This window comes from Mustela putorius, unplaced genomic scaffold, assembly GCF_011764305.1.
Source record: "Mustela putorius furo isolate JIRA1106 unplaced genomic scaffold, ASM1176430v1.1 tig00000813_pilon_pilon_pilon, whole genome shotgun sequence".
NCBI classification, from domain to species: Eukaryota; Metazoa; Chordata; class Mammalia; order Carnivora; family Mustelidae; genus Mustela; species Mustela putorius.
In genome coordinates, this window is record NW_025421485.1 from 4,924,641 (window position 1) to 4,949,762 (window position 25,122).

At 45.5% G+C, this 25,122-nt stretch overlaps 1 protein-coding gene across 1 annotated transcript in view; it reads left to right on the forward strand.

The window, feature by feature from the left end:
• NOL10 (nucleolar protein 10) overlaps positions 1-25,122 on the forward strand; it is an 85,581-nt gene that overhangs the window by 14,113 nt on the left and 46,346 nt on the right. The window contains exons 9-13 of the mRNA XM_045084881.1: positions 2,549-2,634; positions 7,011-7,089; positions 8,770-8,919; positions 11,635-11,701; positions 17,976-18,028. Coding sequence (XP_044940816.1) covers positions 2,549-2,634; positions 7,011-7,089; positions 8,770-8,919; positions 11,635-11,701; positions 17,976-18,028 — 435 coding nt within the window. The remainder of the gene's footprint in view (positions 1-2,548; positions 2,635-7,010; positions 7,090-8,769; positions 8,920-11,634; positions 11,702-17,975; positions 18,029-25,122) is intronic.

Consider the following 25,122-nt stretch of genomic DNA (forward strand, 5'->3'; position numbering starts at 1 on the left):
TGAAATGAGACACAAAATTGGTTTAATGAAAATATATAAAGCTGTTGAATGTATTATAATACTGTTGTGCCTAAATTGGTCCAATGAAGCATTTTCTTGGTAAGTACTTTTCTTGACATTACCAAGGGGAAGTTTTAAAACAGTTTCCTTGGGTGACTGGATGGCTTAGGTGGTTGGGTGTCTGCCTTTGGCTCAGGTCATGATCTCCAGGTCCTGGGATCAAGCCTCACACCAGGCTCCTCCTGGCTGGCTCAGCGGGGAGTCTGCTTCTGCCTCTCCCTCTCTCTCTCCCCCTGCTTGTGTGCTCTCTCAAATGAATAGGTAAAATGTTTTTTTAAAATTAAAAAAAAATAATATAGAACAGTTCCCCTGGAAAAGTAGTTTTGAAGTAGAATCCTTCTGGAGCAGTCTAACCCTTACAGGTGCATGCTCTGTCAGAGCTGTACTGTACCCGAGCAGGCTGTTCTCGCCCTAGCTGATTGAAGGCCAGCCCTGAGGGGAGACTAGACCCTTCTTTCATAAAGGCTGGGGTTCCTAAAATTCCTGGATTACTGGGAGCTTGATATTTGATAGACATAGTGAGACCGGACTGTAAAAATTCACTTCTACAATAATTTTTATAATATGTGTTGGATTTTGATTTTGTCTGTGACAGTTCTTATAATAGTACTCATTATTATTGTCAAAATCAAACCGTAAGGGCTTACATTTTGTGCTTTTTGAAGTACAAAAGAGTGCAGGCTTTAGCAATAGAAATATTCAAATTGCAGTCACAAAAAATCACTGTGGTTATAAAAAAGACTATTTTTATTTACTCTTGAATTTATCTGCATACCTATTTTTTGTTTTTGAAATGTGACTTTTCTTTTTTATGTCCATAAAGTCTTTTAACTCGTTTTGGAGACATGAAGACCAGACCATTTGGAATTACTTCCTCCTGGATTTCTAAGATCTCTTTTATTTATCTTTATGACAGACACATTTGTAATAATACTAAATGATAGATGAGGTTAAGCCTTCTAAGTATATTTGAGGTCTTACTTTTAAGGTGGTTAATACAGTAAACAATTTTTTAAAAAAATCTTTGCGTATTTTTTTTTATCATAAGTTGAGTGATTCAGAAGAGTAAAAGTGAGAAGTGTAGTCCCTTCTTGTCCTGGCCTAGTCCTGTTTCCTTACACTTCCTGAACGCTGCTAATAATTTGTTCTGTGTCCTGTCGGGGTTTTCTATGTTGGCACAAATTTTTTTTTTTTAAATAGACAGTGGGATCATACTTTTTTTTTTTATACAAACTGCGTTTTACCTAGCAGGTTGTGGGCATATGTCTAGTACGTGTATGTCTAAGTCATTCTTTGTAATGATCGCAGAGTATTCTTCTTAAATGGGTTACGCCGGTCTCTCCCTTGCTCTTTTGCATGCGGTTCTTTTTTTTTTTTTTTTGCTTTATTTTCTGCCAGCTTTTTATTTTTATTTAATTAATTAATTTATTAAGATTTTGATTTATTTATTTGACAGAGAGAGAGAGAGAGTGAGCACAAGCAGGCAGAGGGCAGGCAGAGGGAGAGGGAGAAGCAGGCTCCCCGCTGAGCAGGGAGCCCGATGCGGGGCTCCATCCTGGGCCCCCAGGATCATGACCTGAGCTGAAGGCAGCCGCTTGACCAACTGAGCCACCCAGGCGCCCCTCAGCATTTTTTTTTTAAATTCTGAAAAGTTATAAATTTCACTTTCTGAAAAGTTGAAAACACAGTTCACTCATCATTTATATACATTTTGCACATTTGCTTTCTTCTTCTATGAAAATGTATATGTGTATGTAGAAAATGTTTTTTGCACCATTTGAAAATCAGTTGCAGATATTATGACATTTTAGCCCTCAATACTTCTGAGTGTTTTTCTTAAAAACATTTTCTTAAAAACAAGGACTTTCTTGTATAAAATAATAATACTCTTATCATCCTGAAGAAATTTAACACTGATACAGTAATGTTATATATTAAATACTTAACATTGTTATAGTAATGTTTAAATATTCTCAGTTCTACCAAAATGTCTTTCTTTTAAAAAAAACATTATTTTTTAGATTTATTTATTTATTTGACAGAGGGAAACCCAGCGAGACAGGGAACACAAGCAGGGGGAGTGGGAGTGGGAGAGGGAGAAGCAGACCTCCCGCGAAGCAGGGAGCCCTATGTGGGGCTCGACCCCAGGACCCTGGGATCATGACGAGCCGAAGGCAGACACTTAACGACTGAGCCACGGAGGCACCCCGCAAATGTCTTTCATAGCTCCTCCCATTCCGCTCCACCATCCAAACCAAAGTCCAATCAAGGATCAGGCATTGCATTTTGGGCTTCTTTTCCTAACCTGTGTTTTTTTCCTTTTAAAAACAAATTCATCTTATAGTAAAACATTTGACAGAATTAAAAAAAGGTATAAAGTAAAACCTTAAATTCTTACCCCCCGTGAGATAATCCGTGTTACTAAGGTATTTGTCTGAAAATTTTCTAGCAGCAGCTATTATATAAAACCACCACGTTCTGTGTTTAGGGTCGTGTGGAGTGCTGGGACCCGCGCACTCGCGGGAGGGTCGGCCTGCTGGACTGTGCATTAAGTAGCGTCACGGCAGATTCCGAGTAAGTGGGAATTAATGTGCCCTTTATGTACCCATCTGCTGTGACTGAAACACGTATCAATAGTGGGTTAAAAATCAGTTGCTAAAGGATGAAACCCCTTAGACTTGTATCTGAGGTTGTGGTTTTGTGATTTATGTAAAAATCCTTTTTGGGGAAAGGCCACCAAGTGGGAAAGCCAGGCAGAATTCGTCTCTAAGGTGTTCTAAGGTTGCTGTGGAATTTTATTAAAACAGGTATCCTGCAGGAATTGGTAGTTTCAGTTCTGTAGTGTCTCGTGCTAGAACCACTCCAGTTAACAAGCAAAGAGATGTACTTTGAATTTTACAGTGGAGGGAGGCAAGTGCTTCTGTTATCTTCTTGTTCCTGTTTGCCACTTCTTGGATTTAAAACAATCCAAGAAGAATACACTTGGGGGATGAAGACCTCTCATGCCTGAGTTAGGGAAGAAATATAGACCTCCTGTCCTTCACTCACCAGAGTGGTTACTGTTGCACTGGTTGGTACATAGGTTTTCAGACATTTTTGTGCTCATATTAGTACATATGCAGCAGCCTTACCTACACTCTCTTGGTCAGACTCTTTTTTTTTATTTTTTTAAAGATTTTAATTACTTATTTGTCAGAAAGTGCACGCACAAGTAGGCAGAGAGGCAGAGAGAGGGAGAGGGAGAAGCAGGCTCCTTGCTCAGCAGGGATGGATGCAGGACTGGATCCCAGGGTCCTGCAGCCAAAAGCAGCAGCTTAACCAGCTTAACCAGCTGAGCCACCCAGGCGTCCCTCTTGGTCAGATTCTTGACATGGGATTGTTTGCTGTAATCAGTTCAGAAACATCTTTTCCCCGGGCTCTTGATCTGTGTAGTAACGTGACTTCACTGGCATTTAGTCATTTCAGTTGGCCAAACATGTACTTGTAGGTGTATCATGTGGGAGAGGGCTGTGTGATGGGTGGACTACAGAGAGTGTGTGAACCCTCTAAGTAATTGCTGATTTTATGTGATTTGCATTTTTTCTGGGGGATAAAAGAATTTATGTAGTTCTTTCTTTGGAAAAATCAGCTTATGTAAAGCATCCTTGACATAGAGAAAAGTTAAGAATGGGTGAATTGGTAGGACTTTTTTCCTCATGTATACATTTTTCCCTATATGGTAAGTGAAGAATAAGTTAATTTTTTTCATCCTTTAATTATGATGTTTAACAGGCGTGAAGGGGGTGGGAGATGGGGTAGCTGGGGGACGAGCATTAAGGAGGGCACAAGATATAATGAGCACTGAGTGTTGCATGCAACTGATGAGTCACTGACCTCTACCTCTGAAACTAATAATATGTTAATTGAATGTAAGTAAAATTAAATTTAAAAAAATGCAGGGAGTGTAGGAGATTTTTTTCCCTATTATTGAGCTTTACTAAAATAATACCAACGAACTTTACTACTCATCGTGTGGAGTATGTGGAAAATTTACTCATTCTACATTCATTTTGTTCTTAGAATTAGACATTTTTATTGTGAAATATAATATACATACAGAAAATCTCAAAGCACTAATGTGCAGATTACTGAATTATTGTGAAGCTCTATCTTTGTCAATAGAAGAAACCATTAGAAAATTCTTCTCAACATTTTATTACCTTGGTATGCAGGGAACCAAATCAGAGAAGTCTGCTTATTTTTAGAAACTAGGAAATCAGTTGTTAGTGGAAACTATCTTCCCACTCCCTAGGAAGCAGAAAAGTTAATTTTCTCTTACTTGTAAATGTTAACTGGTTTTTGAATTAAAGTAGAGAGACTTGGGTTCCACTATAATCTGTCCTTAGCAGTTTCTTCTTAGAAAAGTCATTTGAGAAGGCAGGCCAGCAGGAGTTCTTTGTATTATGTCTTATGGTTATTTTTACAGTAAATTTAATGTCTATAATAGATGCAACACTATAGGAAATTTAAGGAAGGGACGTGAAAAGATAATCTTTACTGTGGTCTTTAGAAATATGGGAGTATTTATTCTGTTTTTTTTTTTTTTTTTCTTTACAATGAATATTGGTTCACAGACACCCAGGCGCCCTGCGCTATTTTGTTTGTTTTAAAAAATAATTTCATTTTGCGAAACTGACTTATACTTAGTATGAAAAGATACTACCAAGCAGTTTCAAAAATACATGTAAGAAAGTAAAAATGGCCTCAGCACACACACGGGCTGGTGTAATTCAAGTAGCTAGACCACTCTTGGTTTGGGAGGGCTCTTTACAGATTTTCATGTTGTGCATCCACTTGTAGTTAGTTCCATGAGTATTTCCTGAGGGGACATATTGAAAACCTAGATTTTTGGGTGAAATCGCTTCTGTACCCACTGCTAAAGTGCTTAGCAGAAAAGGTGACGTTGGTGTGAGGGACTTCTTGCCTGTACAGACCACATGTTCTCCTGCCCTCTGTCGCCTAAGGTGTCCGTCCTGTTCCGATAATACTGAAAAGTCAGAAATAGCCCAAGCATGTTGATTAAATACAGCTTGGTAAAAATCGTAGCTAACAAATAGTGCTTTCTGTTTGCCAGCTGGTGCCTTTAGTTCTTTACCTTTGCTGACTTCATACTCAGGGCAGCCTTGGAGGCGCATACTCTAACTACTTATTTTACAGATGGGGACGATACCGACCAATGGCATACATAAGTTTTGAAGAATTATGTTGCACAAGTACATTTATTACTAGGGGAAGATGTTCCAAATATACCATTAAGTGGAAAAGCAAATCATGTGGTTGCCTATAGATCTTTACCACATTTTCCTAAGAAAAGTAGTGAACATACTTTGGAGTTGTGGGGAAAAAATCTGGATGTGTACCCAAATGGTACAGCTAGTTTTATTTGCTGTTTCCATTTCGGGTGATTTATTTGCTAATTTTTGTCTGCTTAGCTTCATTATTTTCTGTGCAGGCACTGTAAGCTGTCACCTTTATCTGACAGAGGCGGTGTCTTGGAAGGTGGAGCCAATATAATAAAGAGAAAGAAGCATGTGTGATTATCGGTTGAGGGACAAGCTGTCTTTATTTGTAGACGCTAACAATTGTCTGCCTGAAAAACTCAGAATCCACTGGAAGATCATAAGAACTAATAAGGGAGTTAAATAAGTTGGGTGATGAAATAAATGGATAAAATCAGTGGTTTTGAGGTTTATCAGCAAAACCCATTTAGAAAGATACAATGGAAAACAGTTCTCTCTCTTATAACAACAAAAACTGAAATCCTGAGGGATAAACTTAGGACTTACCTGAAAAAAATGACAGTTTTGTTAAGAATCAAAAAAGTTTGAGTGAGTAAAGAAAACTAACATCCCGCTGCACTGACACATGCTCCCAGAGTTTGTTTTGAAGCGTAAATGACTAAAAGGATGGGCGTGGGAGGCCTCCAGGTTCCAGACTGGGGCATCAGCACGGTTATGGCTTGAGGCTTGAGGAGGCCTTGAGGGTGCCGACAGTTCACAGCCTGGACTGGGGGGCCTGGTCCCGAGGACACGGAGATAGTAGGGACCATAGTCAGGGCTGCTGTCCTCTTCTGACTCGTCTGGCAGCCTTCCCACCGCCGACCAGTGCTCATGGTGCTGATCCTTTTCTCAGTTTCTAATTGAGAAGCGTGTTCTAGATTTGTGGCTGTAACCGTTCATCATACCGTCTCTGTACTTTCTCAGGTTCCAGTCCCCATCTGAGGATTAGTCTTTTTGATTTTAGCTTGACAAAGGCAGTTTTAAAAATGGACATGAGTATAACCTGCCTGAATATCAACTCATTTCCTCTTAAGCAAAAGAGGGGATATTTTTGTAAATGCCTTATCCCAGCTTAATCAAAATGAAAGATTGTGTCATACTGATCCTTTTCAATTGGTTTTATAGTTTTATAAGCTTTTTTTTTGTAGATCTTTGAGAGTATTTCTTACAGTTTTAAAGAAGATAATCTACAGATTTTGAAAAGCAGATTACATTTACATGTAAAGCTTACTTTTTATATGGTTAAGAAAGTTTGGATACGATTACCTTTAATTTTTTTTAAAGATTTTGTTTATTAGAGAGAGAGCGCACACACACAAACGGGGAACGGCAGGCAGAGGGAGAAACAGGCTCCCCAATGAGCAGGGACTTTAACCCACTGAGCCACCCAGGCACCCCTAAAACCCACTGAGCAGGGAGCCCGATATAGGGCTCAGTCCCAGGACCTTGGAATCATGTCATGAGCTGAAGGCAGATGCTTAACCAAATCAGCCACCCAGGTGCCCCACAATAACCTTTTAAACATAAGGCTAGATATACGATTTTCCGTACCACAGTTAAAGATTTGTAATGAATTTGTTACTTAGAAGGTTTGGCCGTATGTACATGGGACATAAATATTTTGCCTTTCAGGATAAACAGTTTACCAACAATCTCTGCTTTGAAATTTAATGGTGCCTTGACCATGGCAGTTGGAACTTCTACAGGGCAGGTGAGTGTGTTTAAGTTGGGAACGTGACACTTAAGTTAGTATCTCAGAGGTATGTATATATTGTGGGAAATGTCCATGTGTCTGTTCACTGTGGGAACAGAAAATGAGGCATTATTGTTTTGGCTAGAGTGGAGGGGTACTCCAGAGGCTATAATCTTTTAGTACCTCGAGAAATTCTGGCCTTCCGGGTTGGTCTGAGAGGTTCTTGAGCTGGGGTTATTACAGCTCAGGCATTCTCTCTCTTTTTTTTTTTTTTTAATATTTTATTTATTTATTTGACAGGGAGAGAGAGAGAGATCATAAGTAGGCAGAGCAGCAGGCAGAGAGAAGGGGGAAGCAGGCTCCCTGCTGAGCAGAGAGCCCAATGTGGGGCTTGATCCCAGAACCCTGAGATCATGACCTGAGCTGAAGGCAGAGGCTTAACCCACTGAGCCACCCAGGTGTCCCCTCAGGCATTCTCTTAACTGTGGTTTAGTACAACATTTTCCAGAATGTGTAGAACAGAATTCAATGGTCAGCTAAGTTTGGAATTCTGCCAGATCTCTCTCTCTCTCTCTCTCTCTCCTTTTTTTAAAAATTTAAATATTTTATTTATTTGATAGAGATCACAAGCAGGCAGAGAGGCAGGCAGAGAGAGGGGGAATCAGGCTTCTCCCTACTGAGCAGAGAGTCCAATTCGGGGCTTGATCCCAGGACCCTGAGATCATGACCCAAGCTGAAGGCAGAGGCTTAACCCACTGAGCCACCCAGGCACCCCTGGAGTTCTCCAGATTTTAACTCTTGTGGGATCATGGTACATTTAAATATATATGAGGGCTCTGAGAATTCCTCTAGACAAGAAATGTATTTAAAATTATTTCCAAAATTTATTTGTCCTAAGAACCTTTTTTTTTTTTTTTTTTTTTTTTAAACTGAGGATCATTGACCACATGCCCTGCAGTAACGTACCTTAGCAATGCTGGTCTGACAAGGATGGATGGAGTAGCTACAGAGGGTGACTTTCATCTTTTCTTTCTTCCCTTCTTTCCTTCAGGGCAGAGTCCCCCCACTTGTAAGTTTGTTCTCTTTTAGAACAGTCTGAGAGCCTCTTCTGGTGGAGTTACCGCTTCTGTCATCATGGTGTGCAGATGCTCTGTCCCCAGGGACCGAGATCTGGTTTCTCCAGCCACTTGCCCCTAGTGACAGGGCTCAGGAGAAACCACCCCCCCCCCAGCTGTCGCCCGCCCCCACCCAGCGGTCATAGCCTTGCCCCACTGTCTGCTCAGATCTGCCCGATTATCTTCATTACCTTCTCTGCTTGTTCTGCTGGTCGCTGTGACACTGCCTGGTACTCAGTAGATCCTCAGTCTATATGTTCTAGTTTACAAATGACACCAACTCTCACACAGTTTTTGTTTTGTTCCCTTTTTAGCGTAACTCAGTCGTTCTCAGTCTTAGTGAGCCTAAAAAATTATTCTTTGGTTAGCTCATAAAACTGTGTACTCTAAGGGTAATTTAAGAGATTCTTCTGGAGTGTTTTCTGTCAGACTTTAGAATCTCTGTGCCCTGAGTGAGGTGTTCATTATGCTTGTAAAGAGGCAGTAAAACAAATGGTAGCCATCACTCTAAGTTTTCAAAGTTGCTTTTTAAGATAAAATATTTAATTTGCTTAAACAGAAATAATTTGTTTTCTTTCATTAGGTTTTATTATATGACCTTCGATCGGATAAGCCATTGCTGGTTAAGGATCACCAGTATGGGCTGCCCATTAAGTCAGTTCATTTCCAGGATTCGCTAGATTTGATTTTGTCTGCAGACTCGCGCATCATCAAAATGTGGAATAAGAACTCAGTACGTACTTTCTTGTTTAAATTACCAACTGGTGTGTTTTCCTAATGTTCCTTTTCTTTCTGTTGCCTTTTTTGCATCATGTGGGCTTTTGGGAAAGTGGCTAAATACCCAGCTGAGAGCTTAGTTGGAAGTCAGTTACTTCGGCAGAGAGAATACTCGTATGTAGGCAAGTAGTCTAGACTTCTTTCTTCCTGTGGAGAAGGTGGCCTGTTTGCTAGAACCGGCATGCCTTTTTACATGTTCAGGTAGGTAGAGAGTAAATCGTGTTTTAAAAACACTGCTCCATGAGAACCTCCTAGATCCTGAGGCTCTCTCACAGTCTTGGGAAAGTTTTTATGAGCTACTAATTATCTTTCCATGTCAATGTTATTATGTATCTCAATTTCATTCTTTTAAAGCCCATCTCAGATAATTGGCTTCTGTGTATGACCCCTTTCAATAATTTCTTAGTGCTTTTCTTTTTTCTTTTTTTAATTATTTTTTAAGATTTTTATTTATTTGTTAGAGAGAGAGAGCATGCAGAAGCCAGGGGAGCCACAGGCGGTGGGAGAAGCAGGCTCCCTGCTGAGCAAGAAACCTTGATGCGGAACTCGGTGAGCTGAAGGCAGTTGCTTGACCAGCTGAGCCACCCAGGCAGCCCTCTTAGTGTTTTTCTTAAAAAACATTATTTTCTTAACAATATTTGATGTGGGGGTGCCTGGGTGGCTCAGTCGGTTAAATGTCCAGCTTGACTTGGGCTCAGATCAGGATCTCAGGGTCGTGAGATTGAGCCCTGCATCAGGCTCCATGCGCATCACGGCATCTGCTTCTCTCTCTCTCTCTCCTGCTCTCCCCACCCCACTCATGTGCTTTCTCTCTTTCTCTCTCTCAAAAAAAAAAAGAATATTAGATGTTCTTCTCAATACCAAGTGTCATTTAAAAAGTAAAAGTAACAAAAGCCTACATTTCTGGTTTTCATCTACCCTATGTTTTTCATTTTTTTTTTTTTTTTGTTTTTTTTTTAAATTTGACACAGAGACCACAAATAGGCAGAGACGCAGGCAGAGAGAGAGAGAGGGAAGCAGACTCTCTGCTGAGCAGAGAGCCCGATGCGGGGCTCGATCCTAGGACCCTGAGATCATGACCTGAGCCGAAGGCAGAGGCTTAACCCACTGAGCCACCCAGGCGCCCCTCATTTTTTGTTTTGAAACTCTAAGGTATTTTGAGAGAGTAAAGATCAGTCTGTCAACAAAATGGGAGAAGATTCAGTATAGCAAGTGCTTCTTTTTCTTTTAAAGATTTTTATTTATGTAGAGAGAAAATGCAGGTGGTGTGAGGTCCCGAGGGACAGCTGCAGCGGAACCTGTGCCGAGCGCAGAGCCCGACGGAGAGCTCAATCTCACGACCCTGAGATGGTGATCTGAGCCGAAACCAAGAGTCAGACGCTCAACTGACTGAGCCACCTAGGCGCCCCAGTATAGTAATTGCTTAGACGAGTTCTTTATATTTAATTATATTTAATTAATTACAAACGTCAGTGTCTTAGTTAAAAAGTGTTACTTCCTTTTTTTTTTTTTTTTAATTATTTTGGAGGTAGAGGGGGTGGAAGGTTGAGTGGCCTCAGCAGTAGTAGCCAGAGGGCAAGTGTCAGTCTTTCTGGGCTGCATGTACTCCGGACCCAGGTCTGCCGCAGCCCCGTCACACTCCAGCTGTGTCCCAGAGTCCCTGGCTGCTTGGACCATAACTTCTGTTTTTAATTTTCTTTTGGTTAACTTGCAAAGTATGGGCCTTTTGTTGTTGGGTCTTGAATTAGAAATTTAGCTGCAGCTTTTCACTGAGCGAGCAGGAAGCACCTTCCGCGGGCTTCCTGCCCCACTCCTTCACCTCGGGAGCCTCTGACATGAGTTAATTAATAAATGCAAGAGCTGGCGGACATTTTCAACATCAGTTCTTGAATTATCTTGCTGTACTTGCTGCAATGCGTTTTATTTTGGCACTGTTGTTATGACTAAATGCGCCCTCAACCAACACCCAGATTGCTTGGTTTTGCTTGACCTGCTCTCCCTATTTACCTTTCTCATCACCTTTTTCCCCTCCCATCTTCTTACCTTCTGCCTCTTGTTTCTTTTACTGTCTTAACTTTTAAAAATGCAGCACCTTTCTCCCCCTACCTCCACACTGAATATGAAAGTGTGTTAGCCATTCCTGGTAACTAACAGGTTACATGTTTACAGGATTTTGTTTTATAAGTTCTTTTCTACCTGCACTCTTACTCGATCCTCCTCAGAGCTGTAGACATCTGTCTGATGTAGACTTCTTCATCGGACCCTGCTGACCGTGTCCCATCCTTCAGTTTCTTGGAGTACAGGTTTAACTGGGATGTGCCTTCCAGATTAGGAGAGTTTTGCTAAGTTGATGTACAGCTGTTTCTTAAACCTGACCCTGTGCTACTGTGTGAATATTATTGATGAAACTTTATGTATTTCCTTGGATAAGTCACCTTTTTCCCATAGGCCTCTGCTCCTCCATCTCTGAGGTGAAAGCATTTGGTAGATTGATAAAATGAATTCTCTACCATTTTTGAAACTTAAATGCTGTGCTTCATCTAGGTGGTATATTTCTTTACTTAGCAATGCGTGGTTATGTCAGATCTCTGGTTTATTGTCTTTACTGAACATTGCTAAAAGTTGTCTTCCTGTAACTGTTTTCAAAATTCCTTTTTGCTTATTCTTTTAGGGAAAAATATTTACTTCCTTGGAGCCAGAACATGACATTAATGATGTCTGCCTCTATCCCAACTCAGGTATGTGGTAGGTAGCAGTAGACTATGCAGGGGGATAAATCTGGGCTGTGCTTTATGGGGTTTTAAACTCATTCCATTTCTTCAGACGCAGTTTGGCTTGGTCAGGACAATTCTTGGATGTTATATTTACTGGAAGAATCAAGAGCAGGAAGTGGTGTGGATGATTCAGAAAAGGGCCCTCTCGGTGACTCAGTCCTTAGCCAGTCTACCTATTAGTAGACACCAGCACTACCTAGGCAGGCGGTAGGTGAGATGCTATTTTAATGCGCTCTTCACTCTTTTATATGAGTAGCAGTAGTGTGGAAATTGAGGTCAAGGTTTTGGAGAAGGCTGGGGTTGCTGGATAACCCACAAGGCTCAGGAAGCCGTGGGTTTTGGTGTCATCTGTGTTGTATGCTGTCCGGCTTGCATCATGGATTTCAAGACTTAACGATACCTCCAGGACAGATCTGTGAAGACTTTTGGGGTGCGAAAGTCCAGAATAGTCCCCACTCTCAAGCAGTGTTGTATTCTGAGGACAGATGTACACAGATAATTTTGATGGAGGGATACAAGGCAAAGCAGGAAAAATTCTGTCTAGTGCAAACAGCCCTTGGACAGCACGTTAGAGCGAGGGGTTTCAGCCAGTGCCCCCGGGGGGACTGCAGGGTGTGTTTGGAGTGATGAGTGAGATCCGGTAGGCGGGCTGTGGCGATCACGTGATCCACGTGAGGGAGCTGCGCAGGAAGGGCAAGGGGGCCTGGGCACAGTCTGAACCGTAGGGTACCGTAGCGGGTTGTTTGGGAAAGGGGTGGAGCCTTATGTGCTTGTGCCCTGACGGTTTCCGCAGGAACGAAGGGGGCGCGGGTCCGGGAATCACGTGCTGAGTGGTTTGGGCTCCGTCGTAGTCAGGACCTGCTTAGACCATGCTTTCAGAGGGCGGTTCTGTCTGGCGTGTAAAGGGTAGATTGGTGTTGAACTGAAATAAGTCGGAAGGGATACTCCGGGCTGAGAGGGAACGGAAGTGACTGAGCAAGTTGAGAGAGATTGTGTTTTTGTTTAAACGTTCAAACATCAGGAGGCGATAGGTCAGTGATGGTGTCCGGCCGAGGGTCTCACCCCTGGCGGCTCGTCAACATCACCCAAGGAGCCTTTGCACAGATGCCTTGGCCCGGTCCCCGGGGTACTGACGGGGGGGGGTGTCTGGGGGAAGGCCCGGAAGTGTGAGTTTGTGACGCGCTTGCCCGGCGCTTGGGAGGCTGTGCCGCGACCCCCGCCTTGCCCTGGCAGCCAAGCCTGGTGCTGGGGAGGAGCTGTGGTCCCAGCGTTGGCAGCCGTGGGAGCCGTGTGAGATCGCCGGGGGAGGGTAGAGGGCAGCCCCGAAGTCTGTTTAGAGGCCAGTGAGCAGAAGGAGGAGCCAGCTGAGAGACTTAACGGGAAGGGACAGAACGCGGGCAAGAGAAGTGACCACGTTTGAAATGGAGCAGAGGCTCTGGTACGGGAGGGCGGCCGGGCCCGCTCAGCACGGGTGAGGCCTGCGGAGGCTGAGGCGGGAAGGAAGGAACCAGCTCTGCTCCCTGCTTTGGGGCACGGTGATACCCACGGATCGCTTGTCTTTTCAGAACCCTGTGCAGTTAGTGGCGTGCATGGTTTTTCCTTTCTGCTTGTCTGTCCGCTGGTCTTCCGTCGTAGGAGTGGAGAACGGCTGGGTGACCGGGCTGGAGTTGGTCACCAGCTGGTGCATGGCCGGGCCTTGGCTAGAGCCAGCCTGTCCCGGTTCTGGAGCCCTTGCCCCTTCTGGTTCCACGCTGCTCTCCCAAGAAAGCAGGGAAGCAGCAGTTTTGTGATCAGCTGTGTCTCTGTGATGACCGTAGTGGGGCTGAGGTCGAATTCTGACGGGTTCAGAAATAGACAGCAGATGAGGGTGGTGGGGTCCTCCTCGGAGAGTCTCAGACGGTCCGGAATGGGGTCTGAGCTGCATGGGAAGACGAGTAAAACCGGGTGGAATTGAAGTCAGAACAAGGGTGGCGAGCAGGTTTCGGTGGGTTGAGGGGGAGAGTTTGCAGGGGCAGCTGGTGCCCAGAGCAGGAAGCCATGTGGCCCTTGAAAGCTGGCAGTGCGCCTCCGCCGAGCTGAGATGTGCTCTGTGTGGTGCTCACCGGATTCCAGAGACACTGTGCAGGAGATAGCTAATGTGAGACAGGGTGCCTGGGGACTCCATCGCTGAAGCCTCCACCTCTTGATTTCGGCTCAGGTCATGATCTCGGGGTGGTGAGGTCCAAGCTCTGCACTGTGCTCTGTGCTGGGCGTGGAGCCTGCTTGTGATTTTCTCTCTGCCCCTCCCTCTGTCCCTCCTGGCCCTCCCCCTGCTTGTGTGCATGCCCACATACACATGTGGGCATGCTCTCTTTCTTAACAAAAAAAAAAGGTGAAATCTTTAATTTTTTATGTGAAAATATTCTGGACACACTGGGTTAATAAGATATATTAAAATTCATTGTATTCATTTAAAAAAATTTTTTTTTTATGTGTGTCTACTAGAAAATGTGAGAGATCCCATGTGTGGCTTGCATGATATTTCTGTTGCACGGTGCTGGCCCAGACTTGGGATCGTTCCCGGTGCAGGATGCTGCTGCGGTGCGAGGTATTGAAGTCGGCTGTGGGCGTGCAGCATCCAGCTCTCTCGTGGGAGTAGGGATGCTCCTCTGGGAGTCTGCGTACCGCCAACCCATTTGACTCTAGTTCCCTCGTGTACATCCGGGCCATTCTCGCATTCCCCGTTGTCCCCCACGTGCCTTTTGTAGCCTGTTCTTTGGAACCAGGCTGTGATCAGGGCTGTGTGTTACTGCAAGGTGTGGCCATGTTTGGTTTCTTTCCATTGTAATAGCCGTGTCCTCCTGCTGCCCGTCTTTTTTTTTTTTTTTTTTTTTTTTTTTTTGCCTTCTCCGTGACATTGACTTTTCCAGAATCCGCTCAGTTGCCTCAGAGAATGTCCCTCACCCTTGATTTGTGTGGCTGGTTTTCATAATGTTGTTTACCGTGAGCCTCCAGCCTGTGTAGTTTTTCTCAAGTACAGGTTCAATCTGACTCTGATAGACTTCCGATTAAATATCCTGGATAAGGGAGATGCTCACTTCTCCGTGTCCGACCCCCTCCCAAAGCCCTCCAGGGCAGGCGAGGGGCAGTGTGATCCCTGGGTTAAGGAGACCACCGGGTCTCTTCCTTTGTAAAGCACGCTTTTCTGAGAGATAAAAAGGTTGAGAGTGATGTTTTAGACAGAAGAACAAGTTGACTGTCAAATAACTTATGAAAAGTGAATCAAACATAAAAAATAGCCAAATAATTGATTTCCTGAGCTGGCAAGCAGAGTAGCGCCAGGGGCTTCGGATGTGAGCAGGCTTGGTCCGCGCCCTTCGCTCCGCCGCGCTCTGTCGTCTCCCTTCAGCCCGCTCTCGCTGCTTTGTGCTTAATCATCACGAGCTTAATCATATTTTAGAAAAGCTAAAACGTTCTTCTTTCTTTATCTTCTCACTTACTCATTTGGAAGTAATTAAAGCCGCATCACGATTGCAGCATTGTCCTGTTCTTCTCTAACCGGAGGTGGCTCAGAATATTGAGAAATGGTCCCGCCTTCCTGGCTCCTTTCTCCGTCTTGCTGGCGTTGCTCATTCAGCCCGATTCCGGCATCGCCACGGCGCCAGGCGGCTATGTGCAGGCTGGCGGCGCCGGGCAGGCTGCGTGGCACTTTGAGGCCTTGTGACCACGCGTCAGCTCTGTGACAGTGTGGCGGCTCCGTGGGCACCGGTGCCTGAGTCTGGCCACAACCGGGAGTCAGGATCGCTGGGGTCCAGTTGTGGGGATAGAGAAGAGAAGATGCGCTTTGCACCCAGAAAGCCTGAACTGAGGCCGAGGGTTCATGTCGGGTAGCCAGTGGGGGTCTCCTTGGTCTCTTCTGGGCTCCCAGACCCTGCCTTCATTGGGAGGGGTGGTGGCCTCCCCTTCTGCGTCGTGCCCACTCCCAGCATCGACAGGAGTGGGTCGGGACATCTGTACGTACCCTCAGTGCCTTTGGGAAAAGCGCACGCTCTGCGCCTACGTCGGGAGTTGAGCCCTCGGGGAGAGATGCCCCGGCCTCTCCTCTCAGGCACAGCCCCGCACCCACCGTCTGTCCCACGCTGTCCCTGCGGGGACCGCCGCCAGCCTCGGGCACGTGAGTGTCTGAAAGACCTAGAGTTTGCCATTCCTTTGTAACTTTCCATCCATGGCAGCCCGATACTTTCCTAAATGTAGTAAGAATGAATGACAAGAAGACAATGTCACAAGACTGCACGGGTTTCTAGATTCTTCCCTTCCGTTCCTACACTTCCCGCCTGGTCGGGGCCCCACTTGCACACTGGCCCTGGGAGCAGACGGAGCAGCACTGGCAGAGAGCACGGTTTTGAATTTTGAACTCCGAGCCCCGGTGGATCCTTCAGCCCTGAAGCACATGCAGGGGAGAGTCGATGTGTGCGCGCTTCCTGGGAGGGGCTGCTGTTCCGGCCGCTTCTCTGGATCCCTGGAGTCTCTGTGGCTCCCAGTGAGGCCGCACAGCACGCCGGGTAGCGTTTGCGCGGCTCGTGTCAGACTTGAGGCGGGTTCTTTTGACTGTAGGCGCTAGTGAGCATCTCCCTCTCTTTCCAAATTGATGCCATCATTGTTGAAACTGTAACTGTGACTACAGAGAAAACTGGGGAGGGAAAACCATTCAGAATACCACCATCTCCCAAGTACCGCTACTGCTTCCATGAGAGAAATTCTTACATTTGTCTCATGTTCATGTGGTTTTAGTCACGGTCCTCACGCAGCGTGTGGAGTTGTCTTTTGCTTTCTGGTTGACATGACATTAACGTTTTTCCTGTTGCTGTGTGGTGTTTATATTTACACTTCAAATTTTTCTTTTAAATAAAGATTTTATTTATTTATTTGACAGAGATCACAAGTAGTCAGAGGGGGAAGCAGCCTCCCCGCTGAGCAGAGAGCCGGATGCGGGGCTCGATCCGCGGATCCGCTGAGCAGAGAGCCCGATGTGGGGCTCGATCCGCGGATCCTGGGATCGTGACCTAACTCGAAGGCAGAGGCTTGAACCCACTGAACTACCCAGGTGCCCCGACACTTCGAAGTTTTTTATTGTTTTTTAATTATAAAGATTTTTATTTAACGCACACAGAGAGAGATCACAAGTAGAGAGGCAGGCAGAGAGAGAGGAGGAAGCAGGCTCCCTGCTGAGCAGAGAGCCCGATGTGGGACTCAATCCCAGGACCCTGGGATCATGACCTGAGCCGAAGGCAGAGGCTTTAACCCACTTAGCCACCCAGGTGCCCCTGTTATTTCTTATTTCAGAGGGTCGTTGAGTGTCCACCAGCGTAATCTCTACGAAGGCACTTAGCTGAGTTGGAAAGCATTTCCAGACGGTTGCTGGTTTCAGTTGTACGGAAAGCAAATCATTCTGGAGTGGGGCCAGGAGGACGGGCACTGGGTCGGGGCTTGTGGGCACGAGCAGGTTACAGGTGTGGCAGAGAGCGGAGAACAGAGCCAGAGCAGAATCGGGGTCAGTGGGTGCTGCTGCTCCTGCGGTTTAGGGGGATGCCTTCACCAGGGGCTGGGAACTTCTCCCACACTTCATTTCTGCTCTCTTAAAATGCGGATCTGTTAGTTGAGTCTATTCAAACTCCCTTGCGAGTGAAATGACTGGGTAGAGTAAGGGCTGTTAGGTGCTGTGTAGGTCTTTCCTGGTGTGGCTACAGCTGTAGCGTTCCCCTTGAGTCATTTTGTTTGCAGTTTAGGTGCGAAGCTTAATGCAAACCTCAGGAGCTACTTTGCTGTGACATTTTGTGGGAGATGCTTTGCCTTGGTTCTTTGATTCCTGATTAACGGAAGGAAGCCTTTTTTCATAACTTCATCGTTATTATAAATAGTGCACCTGAACTGCATTTTGTCTGTGTGTCTGAAGTGTCAAACTCCCCCTTAAAAACGATGGCAGACTTGATGTGGACCTGAGCGCATAGCAGCAGAAAGAGCTTACTTACTTGGCTAGTACGGCCTGAGCATTTTACAGATGGGGAAGCTGGTCTGCAGGATACTTAGGCGCCCGTGTAGGAGGATCAGAGACTGAAGCCCATGACCTGATTCCTAGGCGCCTGGCCTCCAGGCCGAGCTCTTCTGCTGTGCGCTGGAACATTTCCAAGTGTTAGACAAATGGAAGAGGGCACCTCTTTCTTCCCCATGTGTTTACCTTTCTCATTGTGTTTGTTTTTAGGGATGCTTCTTACTGCCAACGAAACCCCCAAGATGGGCATCTATTACATTCCGGTAAGTAACACGAATTGTAGTTACGGTAAAAATAGGATAAGCAAAGACAGTTTATTTTTAAACTGGTCATATTGGAGGCCTTTGGGTCTGCATGTGGTCGTGCAAGTTAAACCCTGTGGACTCACTTGTAGTTTCACTTTGTTTCCTGGAACCAGTAAAATAACGCTTCACGGTGCTTTTAGGGGAAACCGCTTCCTAGTGTGCAGAGATAGACATTCAGAAGTCGTCTTCATTCTTCAGATTTACATTCAGTTTTTGTTTCCAAGTATTTTAGAACCGTGAACTTTAAGCTATCAGTGATCAGGAGGTCTGATTCTAAACCAGCAGCCTGGTACTCTCCAGTCATCTTGTTTCTCTTACAAGTAAGTTCTGCCTAAAGAAACTGTCCAGGTGGGCCCGGTCTGTGGCAGCCTGCAGGCCCAGGCCTGGCCTTGTGTTCTGCCTTCAAGAATTCTCTTGCATAGGACAGAGGCTTCCCTATCTTTACCTTTCAGATTATAGGAAGACGGAGATGTGGGGAGGTAGGATCTCCTAAATAGAAAACCACATAGGACGAGTTGGCACTAGATTACTTTTTGGCTGGCAAACAGCTCCCTTTCCAAGATTTGGGGAGAAGAGGGTGGGGGTGAGGAGTGTTGCAGAGCAGGACTCTGGGAGGTAAACTCCGTAACTGCTGTCAGCCTCCAGTCGGGAAAGTTCTTTGTATTGATCTCGGTCCTTCTGAAATAGCTTCATGGTGTGCTTCCCCGAGAAAGTATTCTGGTGGATGTTGACTTCTGTGGTTTCAGGAAACTCGTAAATTGTTGAAAACACTTTGAGATATTTCTTTTGGTTGTTAGTGAAATGAAGGCCGTTCAAGCAGCACACGTGCTAAGCTGTCACTTGTGCCATTTTCCCCGGCCTCTCCGATACTGTTTCTGTGTTCTTGTCAGTTTGTCTGTCTCTCCTCGTCCTCACTGTGAATACATTTCTTGATCACATCAGCTGTGGGCCGGGCCCAGTACCGGATGCTGGCCGGGTGATGGAGTGAAGAAGGGACCCAGTTTGAGTCCAGAGTGAGGAGGGCTTCATGGGAGGAAGTTGGGGGGGTGCTCCGGAGCATTCAGCGGGGGAGATGCACCACCCGGCGTGGGGCTGGGACCTGGGGGGAGGTGCAGGGGGAACTCAGAAACCTGCCGATGGGAATGGACTGTCTAGGAGAGACCAGGAGGATGGTTGTGTGCGCCGGATGGAGAGGGTGCGGTGCGGGTGGGAGAGAGATCTGAGAAGTAGAAGGACCAGGGTGCAGACATCAAGGAGAAAGTAATCCACGTGGCAGAGGCGCAGAGAGAGAGGGATGGGGGCCAAGAGCCAGATGGCAGAGGTCTTGTAAGCCTGGTGGGCCTGTCGGTAGGGAGGCCTGGATAGCTCTAAGTGGGGGAGTGATACGATTAGATTTGCATTTCGGAAGGATTATTTTGGCTGCCACAAGGAGAATGGCTTAGACAGGATCTCATAAGAATATGCCATGGCCACACGCAGGAGAGATGAGGGTGCACATGCCCCCATGCTTTCCTTTTTAGTGGTTGTGGCCTTTTGAGTTCTGATTTGAGACAAGGTTGAACTGGCAGGCGGTAATTCCGGAGTTTTGTTACCCTTGCATTGCCACATGGTGTGTCTCACAGGTGTTTACTGATGCAGGCGTGTACAGATCATGAGAAATGCCGTGCCTCGGTCAGCGTGACCTGATATTCAAGAGAGATCACCTCCTAAGTGTTACTTCTCGTCCTGAGAGAGGTTTCTCCTCCTCTTCCTCTTCGGAGTGCTTACTGTGTGTTGGTCTTTCGCGCTTGCCCATAGGGTGTCGATGGCCTGGATTGCGGCAGCTTTCCCAGGTTGGATGTATGGGGCATCCACCAGTGAAGGGGGTGGAGGTCTGCGGGCATGGAGGGCCGCATCAGGAGGGCTGCTGAGTGGATAAGGAATCACAGGCCTCAGAGCCCTGAGCCGCTGGCTGTGGAGGCAGGAGGGGCTGTCCCGAGAGCTTGGGCGCTAAGACCACCTCACCCATCCGTGCTCCACAGGCGGCAGTGGGGGCAGGATTGGGAGAGAGGCTGGCCGCGGGTGAGGGAGAGGAGAGACCAGAGACTGCAGCCGTGTTTCTGCTCGGGAGTGGGGGCAAAGGGAGGGAGAGGGAGAGGAAGAGTAAAACTTGTTCTCCCTTTGGTATCTTCTCCATTTTATAAAAAGATCTTTAAAAGGAACACACAACTTTTTTGATTAGACGAACAACGTATGTATGTTTCTATTTATTCCAATTGTTTTACAAGGTATGAGGAAATAAAAACCACCCGTTCCCTCTTGATAGTATTATAAACACTGTTAATACTGGGATGTAATATTTTTCAGTTGTGATATTATTGCTGTGAAGTCATATTTTTTATACAGATTTCTGTCTGGGTCGTTCAGTTAACTTCAGAAATGTTAATTCCAAGGCATTAAATCATCTAACACGTTTTTATTGTCTGTTGTTCGTTAGTGCACAGCGTGACAATAGTCACAGGCGTATGCCGGGCTCCGCTTCCGTCCTCTGCTCAGTGCTGCACACCGGTGTGCTCCTGGTCCCCTCCCCCTCCATCACCCGCTGCCCCGGTTCTCCGCCTTCGTTGTCATTGCCGGGCTTGGGACGCTTGTATCATCTCAGACCTGAGGGAGACCTGTTACTCTCACTCCGTCTGTCCATCCCTTGGGGGTGATTCCACGTAATAGGGACTTCCATGAATATGTGATCGGGGTCCGTGCTAGCCAGGTGGTGAGAAACTGCTTTTTTGACAGACCTTAGCCTTAGACCTTCTTAGTTTCTCCTTTGTAGCTCGGAGGCAGCCGGGGCTGTTGCAGAGAGCCCACAGGGGACACTCCCGGGTGGCCACATGTGGCAGAGCGGGAGCGCAGCGTCCGTGCCGGGCTCGACACTGACTTGTACTCAGCGCTCCTTCCTGACCTGCCTTTCCCTGCGCTGCATGAGCTTTTATAGTGCCCTTGTCTTTACCTGGATGCTATCCTTTTGTAAGACTCCTTCAGAGCAAGGAGAGAGCCCAGGGGTCTGAAAGCCTGCCATTTTTCACGAGATTTTATCAAACTTACCAAGCTGATATTTGGCACAACGATTTGTTTGACGCCTATAAAACCAGGGAAGTGTGTTTTTAATATACAATTCATGCCAGATTTAGGAGGTTTGCATTGTGATTTGTTTTAACATCTTATAAATCAGGTATGAAAGCTCTTCCCCCCGCCCCCTGCTTTGGGCCTCTACTAAAAAAGGAAGACCGCTTAATGTTCTTTTAGTTTAAGTTTTGTGTCTCTCTCTGATACCATTTTTTTTGAACACTTGAAATCTTTAGAAATTAAGTACAATTCCTGACTGTACACTCTGCCGCATACGGAACCCCATAACTGGTCTTTTCATGGCCAGATGGGTTTTCTCCAGCCCTTACCCTGTTTTTTTCAGTACACTCCTTTTTTTCCCTCTCAGAGACCAGGAAGTGTTATTTTGCCTGTTTGTTCGCATTTTAAATTCCACGCTCTAATTCAACTGCAGCTCCTGAGACCAATGCTCGGAATCGCTTTTTAGGTTTGGTTTTCCTCTGTAATGTAACTTAATTTTCGGGTAGTTCTTTATAATTAAACCTTTGGCAACTGTGTGGATTCTAGAGGGAGTCCAAGGGTCCTGTGGCACCCAGCTCGAAACGCAGCCAGTGTGGTTAATGTTGTTTCTGTTGGAGGTGACCCTGAGTTCCACGCCCCCGGCATGTCAGGACCTCCCGAAACCCCTCACAGCCGGGTAGTTGATTGCTTGCACGCTTGACAAGATGTATGGATGTATAACTTTGAGGAAAAATGTAAAAGGAAAATGCATCATTATTTGTTTAGGAAGCTATTTGATTTAGAAGAATAAAAGTTAAAGTTTTATTTTTAGAATACGTAGGGGCGCCTGTGACACAGTGGTTAAAGCATCTGATTTTTGATTTTGGCTCAGGTCATGCTCTCCGGGTTGTGAAATCCGAGCCCCACATTGGGCTCCACACTGGGTGTAGAGACTGCTTGAGATTCTCTTTCCCCGATTCCCCGTCAGATCCCCCCCCCCCAAAAAAAACCAAACCCCCCCAAAAGAAAAAAATAAAACGTGTAAGTTTAACTCACTACAAAGATTATATGCAGTGTCACTGAACCCAGTAATCAATATTGGTAGTTAAGTATTTTATTTTAAAACACTTATTTTGAGAAAAAAGATAACTATGTTGTTTTTATTGAAGTGTTTTTATTATTTGTAAAAAATCGGCCAAGAATTAAGTATTTTAACATTCACTATTTAAAGGTATGTTTTAAATTTGGAAAGTATTTTTGGAGCCAAGGTACCTGAAAATGGGGCGGGATTTCAAATATTATAAGTCCATGATTTCAAATATTACAAATAAAAACAGCAGTCAAATATAAACATAAAGGATTATATTTAGCCTGCACTAGCACTTTTGTTTCTGTTGGGAAATAGCCCTGGAACTTAGCCAGCGTCATGCATAAGTCCCACAAAACTCTGTCTTTGCAAATAGAGTTAACTAGGGTGTTAGGAAGCATAAACACTCAAGAATACTTTCTTCATTTAATTATAAAACACACACACACATCCTCACAGAGGCATGTAAAGCCAAAGGAAATAAACGTTTTTTAGTTGCGAAATGTAATAAAAGGGCTCAGACTAAAGAATGAGTATAAGTCTCTTCGCTTTAGTGAGTTATCACAAATCTAGAAAAAGGCCTGTGGTAGAACCAAGGGCTTCTGACACCGTCACTGGGTTCATGTGCTCCAGCCTTCATAGGGCCTTAATCACTGGTTTGGGTCAAACGTCTGTGCTCTGGTCCTTAGGGAGACACACTGTCAGTAAGTATTGTCTGGTTTTTTTGGGGGGGAGGGGGTGTCAGTACTTTTGAAATCACTCAGTTGTAGCATTTGGAAGTCACCCTTAGGAAGTGGTGGGAAAACTTTCTAGTCACTGTATGGATGCTTGTATTTGGACACACTGGCTTTTTGCTTCAGCAAAGGATTAAAAATGGGCACTGGAATTTTCTCCTCAGTGTTTTCTACTTGATAGACTTTTGTGACCAAAGCAGAGAAATTTCAATATGCAGGATTTTGCCTGCTCTGTCTGTGACAGATTGAATTTGTTAGTCTAGTTCTGAACTCAACCGCTCTGTCATATTGGTATTTCCGGATACGTGATGGTCATTGCTGTGTGGCCACTTACAGATATGGCGACTTTTATTTTTTAAGTCCAGGATTTCAATTATTCCTGCTCTGGGGTGCTTTGGCGTAGTTTTCCAGAAGTCTTACGAACATAGCCGTAGAGTGATTTTTAACAATAACTCCTTACCTTCACCTCTTGAGAAGTCAACATATCTTTATCAGCTATCCAAACTGCAAGTAAGTTATATTACGTTAGACTTGACAGGATCTGAAAAGTAAGTGCTTAAAATTTTTAGGTGGGGGACTCCTTTGCTCTTTTGTCTCTTGGCCTTTTTGTCTTTTCCTGTGCTATAAAAGTCAGTGGAGGAGACTGACCAGTGCTTCTGTTTGTTCAGCAAGAACATACTGAGCATGTGCTTGGACGCAGGACTGTGTCCCTGAGTGCAGCTGTCTTCCCACCTGCCTTTGTGAGCACAGTCTAGGGGAGGGTGATGGTAGACCAGTGTGTAGCTAAGTGCTGTGGAGGGAGGGACCGGGTGCAATGATGGAGGAATATCATGGGGGGACCAGGCCCCAATGACCACTCTCCATCTTATATAGACATTTTAGGTCTCTTCTCTATATAGACGTTATCTTACCAGTTTTAATCTTAACGTTCAGGGTTAAGGACTTGGTCTTCTTCCTGTCTTACGTTTGCCCCCAAGCATATACTTGGGGGCAAAATGGTGATTGATGGATTTGTTCCATAATTTATAATCTCTAGAAACAAAGCAAAGAGCAGAGAGCATCTTAGCCAATGAGAAAAGTGCTGCTCTTCCTGGAGAGTCGTGTGTGCATACAGTCAAGTGCCCTTGCTTTCTTAACATGGTTCTCACATATAGATCACTTAACTTTAAGTAGCACATGACACAGCCAACCACACCTTTTTGAAACACTGTCTTGGCTTCTAGAACAGCATTTGCTCTTGGTTTTCCTCCTGTCGTCTAGCCGGCCCTTCTCAGTCTCCTCTGGTGGCTCCTTCTGTGTGTGGCCCGGGGATTGGGCCTCCCCTCTCTCCTCTTGACTTTCAGGGCCTTGTCCCTTCTGTTTATATGCTTTCCCTCAGGAGCTCGTCTGTCCCTAGGCTTTCTGTGACCCCTGAATGCCGATAACTTCCAAATTTCTGTCTCTGGTCTTTCCTTCTCTGAGCTACAGTCATGTATCCACTGATGTGTTTGGGTTCTCCACTGGGAGATCGAACAGTCACGTTGTCTCGGGTGAGTCCACAGTGGAATTCTTGATCCCAGCCCCCCATGCTTACCCCACACCCGCCTTGTGTTCCTGCTTCAGCAGGACTCGCCATCCACCCAGTTACCTAGGCCCAGAGCCCGGAAGCCAGCTTCATGCCCCTCGCCCTTGCATGTCATGCCTCCTTCTTCCTCTGTCAGCAGGTCACGTTGCCTCCATTTCCGGTTTGGTTCAGACCCTGCCGTGTTCCCGTGCTGCAGCCCCCGCCCCTCACCCGGATTGCCAGGATGGCCTCGTCACTGCTCGCTCTTCTTTCTCCGTTAGCTCTCTTGCAGTCAGTTCTCCACAGCAACTCAGAGTGGTGTAAAATAGAAAAATGAAACAAGATTATATCACTTACTGCTTAAAACCTTTCAGAAGCTTATCACTTTGCTTAGCGTAACTCCTTTCATAATTTAAAATGCCCTATAAGCCGAAAAAGGCCCCAAATCCAAAGTCTCCATTTGCTCTCACCTGTTGGCGCATAGAGCTCTATGACCCATTAATCCGTCTACAGGGATCACCAGAGCATGAAACCAAATCCCCAGCCATTGCTGCCACCAAGGGGGAATAACGTGAATGAACCCAACCAGCGCATGAAGTTAGTAGAC